Below are 22,266 nucleotides of genomic sequence, written 5' to 3' on the forward strand. Positions count from 1 at the left end.
TTACAAGGAAACTGGTTTGGAATTGTGTAAAAAGGTAAAGAAAAGAGCATGTTGTTTAAACAAGTGAGATAGGACAGCAACTTTTGAGTCTGAAGACGTATTGTTCATATCCCCAACTGGTTATTCTGACTAAGGTTTACCCCTAAATCCCATAAGAGCACTGCCAGTGTGTTTCTGTGAACAAAACTTTGGTCAGTTTTTTGTATCATCTTTATCTGAGTGAGCTTAATGATCTCAATGCCAAACCACAGTCATTCCTTCAGTGTATGAAATACTCGATGATGTAGCAAAGTTTAAGCAACTGTATGTGTAAATTATGTGTTTACTTCATACTAAAATGATATATTTGAACCACTGCACAAAAGATCCAGTTACAGATAAAAAAATTATTATTTATACAATTACATGTGTGGTGCCTGTTCTTTCAGATATGTCTGAAAGAACACACATGTAAATGAATAGATACGAATTGAGGAACATAGAACTATTTCAACTCAGATGCATGCCATCATTTGTCCCCTTGCAGAAATACAGTGAGGCTATGAACAATAGGGAAAATGAACAAGGTCATAGGATTAGTGGTGAGCAGCACTTGGGAAATTGCATGAATGATAATCATGCCTGGGTGGCAGAGGCACTTAAGGCAACCATTCTAGAGAAATGGAGCATCCATGTTCGAGTACCAGACTGGTCACAAATTTTCAAGTGCTGCTGTTGAATTATTTCAGCACCCACAGCATGTAAGTCATACACATTTACGTTTATGTAGTGCCTTAGTATACAGATGAAGGAGAGTCACAATTACAAATTCAAACATTACAGGAAAGGGTTAAAAATGTATTCTTAAGAAGGCTTACACAAGGTAAACATATTTGCAAGATAGTATGGGTCCTACTTAATCTAGGCTTTATTTTGCAAGTAATAGGAAAAATGAATGTATGGGGTATCCAAACTGTCATTATATCATTGCCAAATACTCCATGTAATAAATTAAAAATAATTTTATGGAATGCGATATGTACATCATTTTGAGTTGAAAGTTGGTAGGCACCTTCCTACATATGAAAGATGGTGTCTAATCAAATTTCATGCCAGTCGCATAAGATTTGTGCTAGTACTGCCGCTATGAGGATGCAAATCAAGTTTGCTTTAAATACTTGCTGTAATGGTTGTGATCATTCATTACCTTTGAGACTGGATGTGGTGAGTTGATGTTATGATGCCTTTAAGGCAACAAAGATGCCATTATCAGCAACTCACTGAGTTTGAATGAGGTCATGTAACAGGGTTATGAGAAGCTTATGTTCTTTCTATGATATTGCAGAAAGACTTAACAGGAATGTAGCCACATGATTTCTGGAAGCACTGGTCATGAGAATGTACAGTTGCATGAAGACAAGGCTCCAGACAGCTATGTGGCACCACCAAGAGCGAACACCATCATGTTCAGCATATGGCTCTGGTACATTTTACAGCCTCTCTTTGTCCACTTCCACCTTCCCCCTCTCTCTGTCCATTTCCTCCTTCCAGACTCTCTAATCATGTCCTCCGCCCCTTCCCTTCTCGCTGTCCATCTGCTATCCCTTCCCCCTCTGTTCATCTCCTCCTCTTTCCTTTCTCTGTACCTCTGCTCTTCCCCTCTCTGTTTACCTGCTCCATCCCCCTTTCTCTGTCCATCTCCTCCTCCCAACTTTCTGTGCATCTCCTCCTCTTTCCTTTCTCTGTCCATATGCTCCTCTCCCCTTTCTCTCTCCCTCTCCTCCTCTTTCCTTTCTATCAATCTCTAGCTCCTGCTCTCTCCATCCATACCCTATTCCCCCTAATTGTGTCCACCCCCCCCCCCCCCCCCCCGACTGTCTAATGATCTCCTCCTCAACCCTTCCCTCTCCATGCCATCATCCCCATCCCAGTAGGAGGTTTATGAATCTTATGCTGACAGACTTTCTTACCAGGTAGTATGTACTGTGTGTACCAAGTTTGGTTTAAATCAATTCAGGGTTTGAGATGGAACTTTTCACCCATGGTTTTTCCTGTGTATGCACATGTCACACATTTTTCATATACATTTAAGATTTTTCACACATATTTCACCCATATCTTCAGGCAATTTCCCCCTGCAGTTTCGTTTTCATACACCTCAATATTAATGATGTGATATTTCCTGAATTATGTTTTGTACAGTCATATAATTTTGCAGTTACATTCAGTGATATATGCAGATACTGTATGCAAAATGTATTGTGAATAGAGTTGGTAATAAAGAAATAATTAATTAAAAAGTCATGCATGACGCGTTAGTTTTCCACATATCTTAGTTTTTATGATATCATATCTCCCAAATTAAGTGTTGTACAATGATATAGTTTTGGATGTACATTCAGTGGTATATCTGAATAATGCCTGGAAGATGTGTTGCAAATAGAATAAGTAGTAATGATGTAATAAATTTAAAGGTTGTGACAGTTTTACAAAATGAACAGCAATAACATAGTGGGTGATACAGTTTTTTCCCTCAATAATCTTGTGGGGGTATCAATGAATTAGTAAGAAAAGGTCTCATAAAGGTTTAAAATTATGTGTTAATATTGTTGCAAGTCACTAAGTGCTCTCATTCTTAAATAGTTAACAAATATAGTCTGGTTATTTGCACACAGTGAAATTTGGAAATTTGCAGTAAGTTCCTATGTGACCAAACTGCTGAGGTTATCATTCCCTAGGCTTATGCACTACTGAATCTAACTTAAACTAACTTACCACAAGCGGAGGACTCTCAAGCCTCTCATGGGCTGTTGGGGCGAGGAGGGGAGGTGGGGGGGAGGGCATGCAGTTACCATGCGAGGCACACAGTGAGCTATGCTTCTTCCTCACTCCCACTGCTTCAAGAGGTATGTGGTTCTTACCCATACAGTGGTTCTATACAGACAGTAAGTTATAAGGGTATCAAGTTACTTTGAAACCGATCCAGTGGTTTAGAAGGAGCTATGGAGAATACATACATACATATATACATACACTTTCATGATGTGTGCAGTCAGTTCAAGAATGTTGAGAAAGATATCCTAGAGAATAAAAAGTCAAAACCTACAACAAAAGGTCCAAAATTATTAGAATACTGAGAAGAATAAGCAGTCAGAGTGGATGACTGCCAGAGGAGGGCACACGGTAAACATTCAGTTTGGTGGGTGGACTGCAATGGATGCACTTAGCATTGCAAGGTCCATTGAGAAGCTATTTGAATGAGAATTACAGGCTTGAAGGTCTGGAAAGCTGACAATGGCCAGGACAGCAGTGTGAAGAGCTCATGATCCCAAGATCTAATTTCAGAGTCCCCTTAATTATATAATAATGGGGAAGAGGATGGAATGGTACTATGCACTTATAAGAAGGCATAAATTGTGTGTCCACATCACATCAACAAGAGGTATTCAAAATTTTGCACAAAATTGACAAAAATACCCATATGTTGTACTTAACTTTTCATGTAGATAGTTACAGTATTTCTTTACAAAAATAGGCAGTGATATCTGACCTGTTACAGAAATGTAGAATCAGCTTGGATAATTACTGCCTATGGCCTCTGGAGAGTCTACAGCAACATTGAAAAACATTGACTGTGAAGAGTCATGTGTATAGAGTTGTGTGTTAGTGCATGTACAACATTTTACCAACTGAAGTAAATAAAATGACCTCCTTCATTCTGAGTGGAAAGTTATCACTAAATAAGATTCCAAATATCAGTTCAGGAAATATCTGATATGTTAATTAAACTGTATTTTCCAGTTATTATTTATAGGTGTACCTACGGGATGAACTTAATTTACACTCTCACATTAACATCATTGACACACAAGAACAAGCAACCTCTTGTATAGAATGGTGCATGCAGACCCTGGAATATACAAATTTTAATTGCCTATGCTGTATTATTTATTTAGTCTCCACTATTAGAGCCTATTATCTGAGAAGATGATGGATGATAATAAATGCATATACTGAACATTTATTTCTGGCACTTATTAAAGAAATGCTAATAATACATGGTTTCTTCAAAAAGGACACAGCCAGTTCTTCCTCCATTATTTTTCTCAATCAAAGCATGTACTGAATCTCCGATTACCTCACTGTTGACATGATGTTCAACTCTAATATTGCTTCCTTTATATCTCCAAATATAAACTTCACAGCCAGTTACTGGAGCATTACTGGCCTGTAATAAGACCAACTGGTAGTTACAAGGACATGCTGGTAGAATACTTTTAGACCCTGCAACAATTACATCACACCAGATTCCACTACTGGCATAACCAATGACATCACATCAGAACCCAACTGCAAAACTGGAGGGTGAATAGCCCACACTAGCAGTAAAATACCATGATGCCAAGAGATGATCATGAATGAAACGTTTCAAACTGCAGTGTAGGTGTGGTCATTTTCCAGTATCACAATGACCTTATCAGTTCACTTAAAATGGAAACAGGACAAAAGATCGGAACCTGCAAATATAGCAATCTTGGCGTAACTAATATATATTCAAAGGCAATGTAAAACAGGCATATCATATAGGTATTTCATCCTCAAAATCTTAATAAAATGGGGAAATTTAGCTAACAGATCTCTCAAATACATCAATCAGTGTACATTAATGTATGCGGTGATTAACAGCACTGGGAGACGGCAGGATACTGATAAATAAAGTGTGTATAATAAATGCTTTCTATGATATTGCATCTCATCATGCATTGCTGACCAGGTATAATATCACTCAGCAATGACTTCACCCTCAGATGGCAGTTGAAATGTCAGTCTGATATAATCTTCTAACTATGTCATTTGAAATATAAACATTTAAAAACACATTTTAATATGATACAGACTATCTCTGTTTCAAAATGTAAATAACTGGGAAACATGAATAATGTGCAGCATGCCTTAACTTACATGTTGCTCCCTTTCATCAGATTCTTCAGATCCTGTGTCATCACTGCTGCTGCCTTCTTGCACAGATGACTTTGGTGAAAGTCTCTTGAAGCTAGCTGATAATTTAGCAGTGACTGTTGGAGTGCTGGGAGTGACACAAGGCTGTTTGATTGTATGAAAACTCACACGCTCTTGACCATAACCATCCTATTTGACAGATAATAAACAAATGCCTCTTATCTTGTTGCATATAATTTCTCAAAACTGTGTGGCTGCATAAAATTAAAACACAATGAAATACAAAATGAATTTTTATCATGAATGTTTAACAGATTAATAATGTGTGATTCATTGTGACTCAGACCCAGGTCTTTATCACTGGCAGATAAGACTCTACTATGCAAGAAATCTAAGCATGTCACATATACTGTTGCAAAGCTTATACAGGACCATACCTATATCATTATTTCCCAAACCCTACAGAGACTCTATGCACACATTGTTAGACTAGCACCCTTGGGTGGCAAATTGAAGTTTCTTTCTGGAAAAAGACCCTAACAATCTCTACAATGTGAGAAATCTATGCATATCATGTTTGCTGTATCAAACGTTTTATAGGACTGTATATATCGCTTTCTTTCCCAGAATCTACAGAGGCTCTTGGAATACATTGTCAGAATAGCATTCTTGGGTGGGAAGTGGAAGTTTCAATTTATCAAAAAGTTTTACAGCAGCATATTTTACCCCTTTCTATGCCAAAGATACGTTACATAGAGGATAGTGTAAGTCTTTCTTTCTTCTGGTATTGTTACCATGAATGTCACTGTTGTTTTCATACTGGTCCACATTGTTGAGAACAAATTTCTTTAATGAGTATATCTACTGTGAGGGTGTTGTAAGAATTCTTAACCTCTTAAAGAGATGCTTACAATATGTGCAACTATGGGCCGCACACATTATTCTAATCACTTTCTTTCGTGCAGTGAATACTTTCTGCCCAAGTGTTGAGTTACACCTCCTCCCCCCCCCCCCCCCCCCCCCCCGCCACCTCTTAGAAAAAAAAAAAAATATATATATAAATAAATAAATATTGTTCCATATGAAATCAGAGAGTGAAAGTATTCAAAGTATGTTAGCTTGCTAATTTCTATATCCTCAAAATTAGCAATTAATCTAATTACAATAGTTGATGAACCTAATTGCTTTAGGAGATCTAAAATATCAATTTTCCAATTTAGATACTCATCTATATGTACACCCAAAAACTTAGTATACTCTACCCTGACTACTGACTTTTGTTGATGTGTTATATTTATTGAAGGAACTGTACCCCTTGCAGTAGAAAATTGGATGTACTGTGTTTTTTCTAAGTTCACACCAAGCCTATTCACAGAAAACCAATAAATAACTTTTCAAAGACATTATTATATCACTTTCTATTGGAGTTTCTTTTACTGGATTAATACTGATGCTTGTATTATCAGCAAACAGTGACAGTTTAGCTTCTTGTTTCAGGTAAGAAGGGAGGTCACTCACATATATCAAGAACAAAATGGACCCATGACCCAACCCTGTGGAACACCAAATGTTAGATGAAGTGGGAAACTTCTGTAAATCACTTAATCCATATAAAGAAACTTTTTGGTTCCTGTTCCATAGATATGACTTAAACCACTCATATGGCATTCCATTTAGACCATAGAATTGTAACTTCTGTTTCTTTAGAAGTTTCTTTACAGTGACTGTATACCATGAAGGGTCCTTCCCATTACGAACTGTTCTACTGGGTGCATATCTATCTAGTGCATGGTAAAATATTCCTTTAAACTTCAGCCATAGCTCCTCCCCACACTCCTGTGCTGTGCTAAAAGTTTCAAGTTCATTATTGGGATTTCACATTATTGCTTCTTTTTATCTAGTTTACTGAACATATGTATCTTTCTACTTGCTTTAGTTGCCTTTGTACTTTGGTAATCATTGTTGCCACAACCATGTCATGGTCAATAACAGCAGTTTCAATGTGAACATCCTCAAAGAAGACATGTCTATTTGTTGCCGTTAGATGTAAAATATTCCTAGTTAAAGTCTCCTTCATTTATAACAGTATAATTGGGGAACTCAAATACAAATGAACTGAGGTTTTCTCTACAGTTTTTGGTTACATCAGAAGTTAACTCTTATGGTAGACAGAATGATCCATTTACATTTTATCCCACCACTCATACATCATCAGAGTGACTGCCTGCAGTTTGTGGTTACTGTATACTATCCAATCAAAAGTATCCAGACACTTATTAGTGGACATTAATACAGCTGGGAGCAGTGGCGTTCTCCTGTAATCCAAGCTTCCAGGAGGCCATTGTGTGGGAGAGATCTGGAATCAACTACAGATTCGGCCGTTTCACAAGCTGAGGAACGGCCGCGGTACCTTCATCGAGCTCTGCAGATCGACAGATGACAGTGTGGAAATTTCGGCAATTAGTGGCTAAGGGTTAAGAGAAGCCCAACACACTAAACACAAGAAAGTTGGGAAACTGAAGCACATAACTAAAATCCCTCGTATAGGGTTTCGCTCCCTCCACCATTTGATGGCTTGAGCTCTATTGAAGATACTTTCAATAAGGTGTCTGAATGGCAATGCAGAAATTGCAACCTATTCTTCCTCAAGAGCCAAAACCAAGGAAAATAGTGGTGTTGGATTCTGGGATCTAGAGCAAAGTCAGCATTCTAACTCATGCCAAAGGTGTTCCATTGTGCGCAGATCAGATTACTGGGCATGCTACCCCCATTTCAAGAATGTCACTGTCTACAAATCAATACCTCATAATGCTGTTTTATGACATGGTGCATTGCCACACTGATACAATCATCATTTCCAAACTGTTCCTCGACTGTATGCAATACACAGTGCTGTAATATGTTGGATTGGGTTGTCTGGGGGAGGAAACCAGACAGCGAGGTCATCAGTCTCATTGGATTAGGGAAGGATGGGGAAGGAAGTCGGCCGTGCTCTTTCAACAGAACGTTCCCAGCATTTGCCTGGAGTGATTTAGGGATATCACGGAAAACCTAAATCAGGATGGCCGGACGCGAGATTGAACTGCTGTCCTCCCGAATGCAAGTCCAGTGTGCTAACCACTGTGCCACCTCACTCAGTTGTAAAATGTATTCATATCCTTCTACATTTAGAGTTTTCTTCAGCAGAATAAGAGGATCAGCCCATAATCATGAAAAAGACACTCATAACTGCATGGTTCACTGTTAGCATTAGCAGTACTCTCCAGCCATCTGCCAAACTCAAACCCTTCCTCTGGATTTACACAGGATATCCATGATTCATCACTTCAAACCACTCGTTTCCAGTGATGCACCGTCCAGTGCCTTCGGTCTTTACTCCAACTCAAGCATTGCTTTGCACTGACTAGAGATGTGCACGGTATGCGTTTGACATTATCAAGTGGGAGACTTGATGTTCTCTTTGTAGTTCCTTCATGTTTGCTTAACTTCAATGAGGCACCACTGCATATTATGATATGTATATTTTTACTGTATTTGTTTTTGTAACATAAACATCCCATATGACTGACTTCATTACTTGTGTATTGAAGGTACAATGCTTGCTGTTACGTTTTTTCCTTCTTTTTTTTTTAAAGGTGCTTTTAAATTTTATATAATATTAATTTAAATTATTATAACAAAATAAGTGTTACATACTCTGATTTGGATTATTTATTGTATGTCAGCAGTGTAACATTTTTGGATCATTGGCTTGTCTTTACACTTCATACGACACGATGTGGTTTGTTTGCAACTAATACCACAGTACCACCTCAAGTATGAACATGAGCTTGTACAAGCCATGCAATATATATGTTGCTTTATGTATTAGTTATTTTATGCATGACTTGCTGATATACTATTGTTCGCATGTTCACAAAATATTGTTCTGTGATATGATATGATATAATATGCATTTGATCAAGATGCAGTGAAATGTATATTCCATGGTATAGTCCATGTTTAAGTAAAATTGTATTACACTCTTTTGCATCTGATCCTAGTGTGCTTGAATATGTTGAGCCATGCTTTACAGACCTGATAACGGTAAAGTAATTTGCTGAAACCAGTCATCACAATAAATGCCATACTGCAGGTGTACTTCTGTTTCTATAGACATGCGTGGCACATGAGAAATGCTCAACCAGTGTACCCTGTTCTTTTTAACTTCCTATTCACTGTCATTGTGCTAGCTCAACAGCTGGTAGCACAGTGGAATTCAGGAGTGTTTCCTTCAGCTGATTTTATGTGACTTTACAACCATCCTCTGCAATGCTTGATGGTCACTGACTTTTGGTACATGAGACCTACTTGTTTACATCACCAACAGTCGTGTTGGGCAACCCTAGAAGGAATGTCCCTGGTGGATTTGTTATTCAGGTGACATCGAATGTCTAGCCCACTGAGCTCCCTAAACAACTCAGTCTGCTGTCATTGCTTGTCTACTGACAATACAGTACTCTCCACATCCTTTTTTACTGATGGGTCTGCATCTCATGATGTCTGATAGTTCTGCAGTACATAAAGAGGTCTGGATACTTTGATCAATTGCCAATTGCACATTGAGGAGATCCCTCATTTTAGCATCATAGTGCACCATGTTCTTAATATGATGATGATGCTCATGTAAGCTTGTAACACTACAACAGCAAGATTGTTCTCAAGTTGTAACATCACATGCCATTCATCCTTTGATATACTAGCTTGCAGTAGCTTTACATATAATACTGTCCTGACCCTATATTCTCTGATTATCTATGCTTCTGCCCAAGTGGGTTATGAAGTGAGGCGTACATTGCATTTTCTTTCTGCAGAATTTCACTTCAGAGTCACTATAAGGCAACTTTTGAGGGCACACCACTGAGGCTGTGATTTCCCCTTACAGCCCATACAGAGTAGGTTTCTGACTATGAATGTGTGGTACAAGTCAGGCAGACTTTTGTTTTGGATGGTCAGGTACAGCTGTTCTTGATCAGGTGGTTTGTTAATGGAAGTAAGAACTTGAAAGCTCACCTGTATCTTTATTATGGTTTCCTCCTTTATTTTCATTGACTGCATTACATGAAGATGCATATTGTTGGAATTATTTCCCAGAACGTTTAGAGTTATAGCTGTTAACAGTATCCTTAATTAGCTTAAGTATCAGACTTCTATTTATTAATTTTCAAAGGTTTCTTGGGGCATGTAATATTTGATACAGTGACTGCATAGATTGTGGCTGTGTTTTCCTACATCAAAGTGCTAATGTATATTTGTAAATCTAATTTAGAATGGGTCCCAGTGCAAATGCTATTCCCAGGCTCAGAATGAGTTGGTTGAAATTATGCACAGTTGAAAGCTAATGCAATGGGTGTGAATAACTATACTTAAAAACACACCTCATATGTTCAAAACACCTCAAATATGATGCTTTCTCTCAAAATGGAAAAAATATTGCAATTTGCCTATCATTTGATAACGAATGGCATTTCAGTGGCAGCACTACATGTGTCGAACATAGGAAACATTTTAAGTGGAGACCCTAGTACAACACCCATCCATGCTACAAAAAGGAATAAAGAGTTATGTGAATCTGAAAGAAAGCCTAACTGATTTTGATACAGTTCTCATTTAGGAAAGCTTTCTACATTATATGTCATGTCAATACAAGTCACAGGGAGAGACTATTAGAAGTTGGCCAAAGTAGATAACTGTTAGGGAAACTAAGCCAGGGATAGGAAAGAGAACCATGTGTAGTGAGTGTGTGTTCCAAGGGAACTGGTCAACTTATTGAAGCATCCAGCCTTACAAATACTGATGTTGAAGATTGTAATCAAATACACATTGTTGCTCATGGTACAACAAACAGTACCTGAGTTCCTTTTGATGCCTGGCAAAGCAAGTGAAAGTAACCAGTCTTGCTCACAAAATTTCATTGTTCTCTGAAATGATTTGGAGTGAAACCTGAAACATAGACTTTGACAATTCTGTAGCTACAAGTGTAGGTTAATGTGTATGGAAGACACACAAGGGATGTTTAGACTATGTGACTCTCTATCCTGTCAGGCTAAATGTTGCAAACTACTCCAAAATACTTACACCAAAACTCAAAACAGACTATGAATAGATCAGACTTTCTAGCAGCAAGCAGACCAAACCACTCAGAATATTATCATAGAAACAGAGACCAGTGTTCATAATACATCTGTAACAATGAAAAAATGACAAACAAAGACTTTCTTGTTGTACATGACTCTCTGCTAAAAATGCGGTAGTGCCAAATTCCACAGCAGACGTTTGCCCAGGAATCAAGACCCACCTGTTGAAGGAACACTTTAGCAACATATATTGCTCACAGGATTGTTCAGCAGAGGCATCTTCGAAGAATTAAAAGGAGTCTTCATCAACGTAGGTATAAATTCTCTAGAAGTGACACTGAAGAGGTTTTACTGCTCACATGTGTTCAACAGAAAACTAGTGTTGCAGTATGTGGAGGTTTGCTTGCAAACTATGAACGAGGCTTATTGAAAGTTAAACAATTGTGCACTGGCCATATAACTGTGTATTATTAGGAGGTAGTGAAAAGTGACATTAAAGTACTGTGAAACGCAACTGTGTACCTGTCAGCTACATTATTTACAGTAGTCAGTGTCGGAATCCACAACCCATTTTTCAACCAGTGTAGCAGTGCAGTATGTCAACACCGAGGAATGTAAATCAAGAAATAATCAAAGTAGGCAGAACTGCTACATAGTGTGATGCAAAACTCTGCAAGCACCTGTCACAACTTTTTCCATACAACAGGATCAAATGCTTTCCAAGAACACAGACCTCTCATGGTTTCTTGATTATTGGTTGTATGTCATGAATCTATTTATGAGTTCCTTTTCCTTCAACAAAACCTGATGGGCCTGTGGATATGTGAGGCTGAATATATGACTTCAAACACTGCTTCAAGATTTAGTGCAAAGTTTTGCTTGTGTGGGATATAGGAACAATAATTCGGTAGTTGGAGTAGTTCCTGATGGACCCTTTCTGGTGTACAGAAATGAAGAAGGACTTCAAGCAGTCTTATGGCCAATACCAAGTTTTACATATTCTTGTACACAATGAATGCAGAACATCAACACCTTCCTGTCCCACTTCTTTGATCATGTTCCCAGAAACACCGTCTAGACCAGGGACCTTATATTTCTTCGGATGCTGAACTGCATTCTCTATTTCTCTGCATAAGATTGTAGGTTCCAGTGTAAGTTGCTCAACTGGTTGACTGTCTGTACTGTCATTAATACCAGAATACAACTTTTCACAGTTCTGTTTCTAACTTGCAACAGCACCTTTTGTCTCCAATAGTGTGCCATTCTCAGCATCTACAACCCACATGCGCAAGGTGTTCGATACAGTTCCCCACAGTCGTTTAATGACCAAAGTAAGAGCATCTATCAGATCAATTGTGTGATTGGGTTGAAGAGTTCCTAGATAACAGAACGCACCATGTCATTCTCAATGGACAGAAGACTTCTGAAGTAAGAGTGATTCAGGTGTGCCACAGGGGAATGTTGTAGGACCGTTGCTATTCACAATATACATAAATGAACTTGTGGATGACATCGGAAGTTCACTGAGGCTTTTTGCAGATGATGCTGTGGTAAATCGAGAGGTTGTAACATTGGAAAATTGTACTGAAATGCAGAAGGATCTGCAGCGAATTGATGCATGGTGCAGGGAATGGCAATTGAATCTCAGTGTAGACAAGTATAATGTGCTGTGAATACATAGAAAGATAGATCCCTTATCATTTTGCTACAATATAGTAGGTCAGCAACTGGAAGCAGTTACTTCCATAAATTATCTGGGAGTGTGCATTAGGGGTGATTTAAAATGGAATGATCATATAAAGTTGATCATTGGGAAAGCAATGCCAGACTGAGATTCACTGGAAGAATCCTAAGGAAGTGCAATCCGAAAACAAAGGAAGTAGGTTACAGTACGCTTGTTTGCCCACAGCTTGAATACTGCTCAGCAGTAGGGGATCCGTACCCGATAGGGTTGATAGAAGAGAGAGAGAAGATCCAAGAAGCAGCACACTTCATTACAGGATCATTTAGTAATTGCGAAAGCATTACGGAGATGATAGATAAACTCCAGTGGAAGACTCTGCAGGAGAGATGCTCAGTAGTTCGGTATGGGCTTTTGTTGAAGTTTTGAGAACATACCTTCACCGAAGAGTCAAGCAGTATATTGCTCCCTCCTACGTATATCTCACGAAGAGACCATGAGGATAAAATCAGAGAGGTCAGAGCCCACACAGAAGCATACCAACAATCATTCTTTCCTCGAACAATACGAGACTGGAACAGAAGGGAGAACCAATAGAGGTACTCAAGGTATCCTCTGCCACACACCGTCAGGTGGCTTGTGGAGTAAGGATGTAGATGTAGATATAGATATAAGGATTAAATTCACTGGTGATGCTGCTGGGATTCTTGAAGAGATCACACACTTGACTGTGATTATGATGTTCCTCTGTCACAATACAGATACTGTTAATGAAGAGTGACCTGTTCTTTCTGCTGTTAGACTTATTTCTCTACACAGGTTCTTATATCTGTCTGGATACAGGCAGTGAGGATCCAGTTTCTTTCAGATTGCTTCTGTCTTCAACTAAATTTAGTTTGAACTGTGATATCCAAGTATTTTTTTTCCTATTTGTGGTCATTCTGATCTCAGATCTCATAAGGAAACAACCTCCTTCTTTCTGAGTCTTACAAGCTCACCAAATTTCCAAAGAGCTTCCTTGGTTGTGAATCTTAGTTGTCTTTCTCTGCTCTTCTTGGTGGATATGAGCTCAATCCATCTTTTCATGGACAGAAGACTGTGATCACTTCTACAGTCAGCTGCAAGTAGGACTTACAGTCAAAGAATGGATTGAACTAGGATGAAGTCAATTGGGTTTTTAAAATCTATCAGCAGGTGATATTTAAGTGTACAGTCTTGGACACAGTCCATTTTTGTTCAAATTTTATTTTTAGAAAGTCAGATCAGAAAAACCATGCCATTTTTCTTTTCGATTTCTGGTACATGAGAACACTCGTCAAGCAGATATTTGAAATGTTCTCCACCTTTAGGTAAGTCCTTACCAAGCTGTCCCATTAGGTCGACTGGTAAGTTATTATGTGAAAGAGGTAACAGGTTATTTTATTTTATTTTTTATTTTTATTTTATTTTATTTATTTATTTACTTATTTTTGACAGATGCACAAGAGTCTTGCACAAAACGAAGAACAGATAAAGAGCTTGTCTTAGGAGTTATGAGTTATGATACATACTAACTAGCACTACTACTGCTACCAATATTTTGGTTTCATATCATTATTACTAGTATTATTATTATTGTTGTTGTTTTTACAGAAAAAGTGAATGAAATAAGTAACATTCATTATAAAAGCTTTTTCTTAATGGGCCTGCATTATTTATTCAGTGTGGTGACATGTTCTGTTACTATGTGGTAAATTATGGTGCCACTATGAAGTAATAAATAAATAACTTAAGATTAACTGGAATACTCATTGATGACAACAACAAAAATAACTCCAAAATTTTGGTAGATGACAGCAGTTCATCTTCAAATTATATGTTATTTTTACCTTATGAAATTCAGCTAGGAATCCCTTAGACTTCTTATTGTAGATATTCCAATAGAGGTATCTTTCTTTAGTAGGGTCATCCCACGTGTACAGCATTGACTGATAGGGACTCAGGAGCATCACCTGGAAGTTTCATATATTTTTAAGTATGTTGATAAATTACTTAACTGGAGTAATTAACATGTCAGTACTTACCTTCCAAGCCAATATTATTTGAAAGATAATGTTCTTCTTAATGTATTACATGTATTAATGTATTGCATGCATTACATTACTGCTACACAGCCAACATAAGAAGTATTTTCAGGTTCACCACAAGTATTTTTTAATATATTTTTGTTACATATTCAGGATGCATGTATTTTCTTCTTATGATATAGCACTAATGAGAAGTTATCCTTTCTATTTCAACTACATTAGTTGTTTTTCATGTTTATAAACATTTTGCAATTTTGGCTGTTTAAAGTTGAATGTTCTTTATTTCATCTTTCACTTGGGTACTATCAATTTCAGCACATGCTTATCGTCAAGTAATTAAAAATATATCAGAGTTCCCTCTACATTTCACAGCCACTTGGGCAGCATGGAAGTGTAAGCAAAAGTATCAGTCATATGCTGTGCATTACTGACAAGTTGCGCCAATGTCAAAAAAAAAAGCAGAAGTACACATACAGTGTTAATGCTGAATCAATTAAACACAATTCACAAATAATATTTTAATGGAATGAGCACCATAAAATCCTTACATTTCTGCTGTTTTACAGAACATTCATTTTATGGAGGGGTAACCCTACAAGAAAAAAATTGCAAAGGATCCCACCCAGTGACTATGGTACCCACTCAAGCAGTGGCAGGTCAGTGGTCTCAACACGACCTATACAGTGATGTGGCAAGACTTGATTCGAATAATCTTGTACATAATTGTTTAAGTATGGAGAGCTGCCATCTTATTGAGAGATGAAATCCTTGCCATCAGTTTCAAGTAGTGGCATGAACCACAATTACAACATACATGCTTCCTCTGCCTGATTTGCTGCTGTTTTCAGCAGTTACAGTCAGTGACACTCCTTTCACCAGTTTTCCAAACTAATGTGCTAGCTTCACATAAAATATAAACTTTGAGATTTTGTCTTGGCAGGTACTGTATCATTTGCAGGTTATGTTTAGCCATTTACCTATACCAACTTTTTTTAAATGTCCCATGAACTTTATAATTATCCTTACTTTACTAAAGTTTTTTGCTCTGGTGAGTGTTGAGATAAATCTTATTTACATTCAACACTTTCACATTCTCCAGTAGTGACCAGTCAAGAATAGGTGCATCTTTACATCAATAAAGAAAAGTCACAGTGTTTACAGAACAAATGGATTGTTACAGCCAAGTTGATGTAATATCAAGATTTAAATATCAAAATTTATAGCATGTAAAATTCTATAGAAATGGGTTATATGAAGAAATTTTGAATATATGATGAAGAGAGGATAAATCAAACAGAAACTTTAGGACAACAGAGATAAAATAGACAGATTATGAAACAGGAACAAGTGGGATTCAGTAGATGAGGTTTGTATGTCAACATGTTGATACTAACTAAGAGGTAGATGGTAGCTATAAAAGAATAATAATAATTTGGTGTAGGTCAATGGCCTGGAGCAAGTCTTTCAATCTGTCATCACTTCAGCTACTTACATGTCCTTAACATACACCAGTTATTCAAGAGGGGCAAGGGGACCTACAGTTTAATGTGGAATCCAAACTGCATGTTGTTTCTGATGACTCCTCAAATCACTGAGAGGTGAAGGCTAATTTAAAACAAAGACTGAGAAATCCATGGTCCAACTGAGATTTGAAGCCTTGACCACTCAGTTTTCAGGTGTATGCTTTGCCACTAGACCAACAGACCTTAACAACAGTTAAGATATAGTTTGAAAACCACTTAGACAACACAATTGTAGAGGAAATATATAAATAAATCCACTAATGAAACAAATTATCAGAGTCAGAAGTAGACAACAGAATGACTCATATGATTGTTGGTAATAGGATACTATAGTAAAAAAGTGATTACTGGGATAGTGTAATAAAAATTATATTGAAAATATAACTCATGATAGTTATAAACTGTGTAAAGAGTTGGTTCTTATATGAGGGCTGAGAAGGTCAAAAGTCTTTTACTGAGATTCTACTGAAAGAAATTCAGAGGGAATGAATGATGGACCATGTGCTGGGTCACATATGCCCTCCTTCATTCATCTTCATCCTACACTGTATGTACCACCCTTGACTTGGAAATGGTCATCACTTGTAACAACAAATGATCTCACCCATCACCTCAAGACATAAGTGTAAAACAAGGACAGGAAGAGTCACTGAATTGCCACACATTTTCAAGCAATGTTCTGCATTAGTACTGGGAAAACTTTATATTATTGGTTCTTGTATGAGGGCTGAGAAGGTCAATAGTCTTTTACTGAGATTCTACCGAAAGAAATTCAGAGGGAATGAATGATGGACCATGTGCTGGGTCACATATGTCCTCCTTCATTCATCTTCATCCTACACTGTATGTACCACCCTTGACTTGGAAATGGTCATCACTTGTAACAACAAATGATCTCATCCATCACCTCAAGGCATAAGTGTAAAACAAGGACAGGAAGAGTCACTGAATTGCCACACATTTTCAAGCAATGTTCTGCATTAGTACTAGGAAAACTTTATATTATTGCATTTACCTACTTCTGTACAATATATCGTAGTCTGCACTACACCACTATATATTCCCATCTACTCTTTGATTCCATGTTACTTGCTGAAATTTGCTAAATACACTGTAGTTACAGGTACTGAATGATGTCAGCACAAACAGTGTGTACCAGAGGTGCTGTAATTTTTTTTCTGTACATGTATGGTTGATCATAAGACTGAGTTATGCAACAGGCTTTCATCATGGAAATGAGTAAATTTGCTGAAGGCTATAACCTGAAGTGAGAGGACTAATATATATTTTAATAGCTGATCTTTCTAAGACTACATTTATTTGCTATTTATTGCAATGTTTGTGTCATTGGCAAACAAAACAAACGTGGCATCACTGATAAACACAAGAAAAAGTAAGAGACTTAAGATGGAACCTTGTGGGACCCGACGTGTAATTAGTTCCCAGTTGGATGATGTCTGATAGCTTAATACATGTCTCTTTCCTAATAACACCCTTTGTTTCCTGCCAGAGATATAAGATTTGAACCACTTTGCAGCATTTCCTGTTACACCATAATATACTAATTTACTTAAAAGGATATTGTGATTTACACAGTCAAATGCCTTTGACAGATTACAAAATATACCAGTTCCTTGCAAGTTTTGTCCAATGAATTAAGTATATTTTCAGTGTAAGTGCAGATAGCCTTGTCAATATCAGAACCCTTTAGAAATCTGAACTGCGACTTTGACAGTAGCAGTATATTATTTGTGATGAGATGTTTATAAGACTGATTGTATATTACCTTCTCTAAAAATTTTGAGAATGCTGGTAAAAGTGAAATTGAATGGAAATTTGATACTATTTCTTTATCTCCCTTCTTAAACAGTGCCTTAACTTCAGCGTATATCAACCATTCAGGAGATATCCCACTGATAAACGACTGGTTATACAGATAGCTTAATATGTTACTTAACTCAGAATCACATTCTTTAATTGACTTAGTTGATATTCCATACACTATATACATCTGTCACCAATGTATCTTTTACTCTTAATGCTATTTGCCCCTCTTCATGTCTGGTTCTACCAGTCTCCACCTTCACTATATCCCATTTTGTCTTTATTTAGTTATCTGATATGACTATCTTTTCCTTGTAATATATTTGCTTTGATGTCCATAACATCACTCCATTGAATGTCTCTGAGGAGTGCCCTGAAATAATAAAATTTTGGCTTACTGGTTACCCTCTTGAGTTCAGATTTAACACATTTTACATCCTCTTCTGTATTAACATTTAACAGAAGGAACTGCATGTCATAATCTGAGAGGCCATTGTATATTGGTTTCATAATATAATTTTGTTCATTGGACTTCTCTACAAAAGTATTATCAAAGCCTGTTTGCGAGAAATTGGTTACCCTAGTTGGGAACGTTACAGTGAGAATTAAGGTGAATGATAGTGTTAGTATTGCAAATAAGGTCTTATTGGGAGAGTCTTTAAGGAAATCTACATTAAAGTCACCAGTAACCACTATTTATTTGTTTTTGGTTGTTAAATGAGCCAGTACAGCTGCAAGGTGGTTTATGAACAGATTAAATTTACCTGCAGGTGCTCGACATACACTTAATATTGTGAAGGATTTTTTATTAAATTCTTCTTTGGTTGCACATGCTTCTATATGCTGTTCTCAGGATAATTTATGAATGTCTTTGTTATTAAATTTATGACATTTCCTAATGAATGTAGCAACTCCTCCTTTCCCCATTTCTGCTCTACAAAAGTGAGATGCTAACCTAAATCCTGTAACACTTAAGTTCGATACCAGTAGTCACATGATGTTCAGAGAGTCAGATTATGCCAGCTGGGTTTGAGGACTCTAACTCATCTATGCAGATAATTAATCCATTAATTTTATTTCTCAGTCCTTGAATATTTTGATGCAATAAAGACATCTGACGTTTCACATTGACTGAGTCAAAATTGGGTGGAGTTGAAATTCCTGCTGATTGTTGAAAATTCTTAAGCAACATCTGTTTATTCTGATGCAATAAGTTAGAATTATGTTTTTTGGTTTGTTTGTCAAACTGGAGGTTTGTCTCAATCCTAACCTCTCTTAAAACTTGGTTTCTTTCTGTCCTCCCTACCCTACAAAAGGGTGTTTTCTGAACCCTTTAACCACTCCTATTTTATCACTCATGACAGTGCCACCTTCCTTTAATTTTCCTGCTATTTTCCCAACCAGTTTAACCTTCCCTTTCTTGTTGAGCTGAAGGCCATGCCTGGTATAATCCCTCCTATTCAGAGAAACCACAGGATACACACTAATGTGTGGCCCTGCACCCAACAAAAGCAGCCATTACAACCTCAAATTACCTCTCCTGGCAGAAGAGTTCAAATGAGGTTGGTCATGGCACCCAAGAACAGATATAAACTCAACACTAGTATGCTTCGATGCTGGTCCCATATTTGCCAAGTCACACTCAATACTGTACCCAGAATCTCTGTCAATACTATTACCTGGCCCACCTCCTATGACCATGGTGTCTTCCTTAGTGACATCTTTACAAAGTGATTCTAAATCCTCTGTCACCTGCTCCAGATTAGAACTAGGTTTAAAAAAAAATTGTAATCTGATATTCTGATCCTAGTTCATCCAGCAAAAGTTGGGCAACACCACTTCCAAGGGAAATACCTAACAACAACACTTTCTTTCTCTTTACTTATTTCCCTACATTCTTACTTTTCAGCTTGTTGCTGAAAGTTTGTTGTTCCCTGTCTACACCTGCACCTGCTTTTGGCTCATCAGCTTCTAAGTGAAGTAACAGGTCAAATCTGTTTTCCACATTCACCACGAACCTGTCAGACAAAGTTCTAGGCCAGTTCCTCCTGTTGCCTGTTGCCACTTCCCACCTCTCCTTAATGAATGAAAGGTCATAATCACACTCTGTTCTGAGGTGGAAATCCAAAATTCAGAAAAGCAAAGCTATATTGTTCATTATTATATATAGTCAAAAAAAAAATACTGCAATATTTTTCAGTAATAGATTAAATTCTTAGAGTCAAATCACCCTGAAGTATTACTAGCTGGAATTTCCCTTCACCTTAACAAATCTGACATGAGTTTACACACTGGTGAGGCACATCAGTCAATAGAATTTAATGTAAAACACCTCAGCAAACATTATTTAATGTGTCAGTGAGTATTTTTCCTATTTTTATGGAGTCAAAAATAACCAATTAATGTCATTTTGTGGGAAGTGAAAACAATTGCAAATAATAACACTGGGTAAGCAATAGTCATGAAGCATATGTGTAGATGAAAGTCTATTAAAAGTGTCTATCTTGTCCCTGTAGAAGAAATATATTATCAGGTGAGGAATTACTCTGGAGGAGTAAAATTTCCATAAGACCTTTTGATTTAACTGCCCCTTCTACAGTGGCTATCTACAGCACAACACTCTTTCTCCTGATGAGTACTTAATTTTAAATCTATAATTCCATTTTTTTTTTGAGTGACTAACTATATTTCATCTTCAAAGAATACATAAACAAACTGACAGAAGTAAGATCAAAAGACATGGTCTAGCTGCTTTCACAATCTAGACAGAGAAAGTTTTCCTGAACTGGTACAACCCCAAGTTTCACTGAGATCTTATTATAAAGAATGAAGATTGTGCATTTTTTTTCATTTAATTTGAATGTTTTTTTTTCTTTCTTGACTGTATATTTTCTTGGTCCTTCTGTTTATCGTGTATCTGCTTATTTTTTATGACTCACATTTTATTTAGACACCTTGTGTTTCGTGCATGTTAAACAACTGACAAATTTTAATACCTTTACAGCATTTCTGCCATTCTGGCAACAGCTCAAGCCCAAGTTTTTGTAACCTTTACATAAATAATCTTATTCCCTACAGTACTGAAATAGAGTGACCAGAGTGTTTTATTTCACAGTTATTAACCTTAAATGCAAATGGATATTTCATTCTGTCAGTCAAGTTGAAAGAAGTGGAGAGACAGGAAAGGAGTGTGGCAACAGGGAAAATGCAATATGTAAAGGGCAAGGAGGGAGTTGGGGATATTTAGAGGCATGAGAGGTGGAGGTGGCTAGTAAAATGAGGACTGAGAAAGACAATAATAATGGAAAATAAACACACACACACACACACACACACACACACACACACACACACACACACACACACACACACACATATGTGGATATTTCATTTCATAGCTTAATTAGGCGAGAGAATACTACTTTGGGATAAGAGGATAGGATTTTTGGTAGGGTATTTCTCATCTCAGGAAATATTGAGAGATATTGAGAGCTATGGTGATGGATGTGTTAGTTTTTTTTAGACCTAAGTGACACTGGGTGATAAGAGCAGTACTGGTCAGTAATTGGTTAACAGTGGTGACAAGGTTTTTGGGGTCACAGAAGAGAATGGCACAAGAAGTCAGTTTCTGGATTAGCTGGTCAGGATATTGCCTGTTTTCAAAGGCTTTGACTAGGCTATGACTATAGCTGTTTAGCTACTGATTCTCACTGCAGATGAGGTAGCCATTGGTTTGAGTACTATAAGGGGGTAAGGGGGAGGACTTTTCACTGTGGAATACTTGAGAGCTGCGAAAATGGAGATGCTGTTCATATACTGCACATCTGATATGGGCAGAAGTTCTTATAGCCTCATGTTACAGATGAAGATAAACACCTAGAAAGTTAGCTCACTGAGTTCAAAATGACCAGAGACAGTAGATTTCGCAGTAGATTTTGAGGTTCAGGAGAAGAGAGTATCCGTTGCTTTGTCACTCTTCCAGATCATGAAGATATCATTAATGAATCTGTACTTCAGATTTTGTGTATTTAGTGGATAGGAAGAAATCCTCCAAATGGTCCATAAAGAAGTTAGCATAGCCTGGTGTCATGTAGGTATCAATGGGAATTCCTTTTTTA

The 22,266-nt window shown here is 37.3% G+C and overlaps 1 protein-coding gene across 3 annotated transcripts in view; it reads right to left on the reverse strand.

Moving 5' to 3' along the window:
- LOC126297832 (intermembrane lipid transfer protein VPS13A-like) overlaps positions 1-22,266 on the reverse strand; it is a 759,301-nt gene that overhangs the window by 167,533 nt on the left and 569,502 nt on the right. For all 3 annotated transcript variants that reach the window (XM_049989081.1, XM_049989080.1, XM_049989079.1), the window contains exons 49-50: positions 14,604-14,726; positions 4,942-5,127 (exon numbers count right to left, since the gene is read on the reverse strand). In XM_049989081.1, the coding sequence (XP_049845038.1) occupies positions 4,942-5,127; positions 14,604-14,726 (309 nt within the window). The remainder of the gene's footprint in view (positions 1-4,941; positions 5,128-14,603; positions 14,727-22,266) is intronic.

The sequence above is a fragment of the Schistocerca gregaria genome, chromosome X (genome assembly GCF_023897955.1).
Source record: "Schistocerca gregaria isolate iqSchGreg1 chromosome X, iqSchGreg1.2, whole genome shotgun sequence".
Lineage (NCBI taxonomy): Eukaryota > Metazoa > Arthropoda > Insecta > Orthoptera > Acrididae > Schistocerca > Schistocerca gregaria.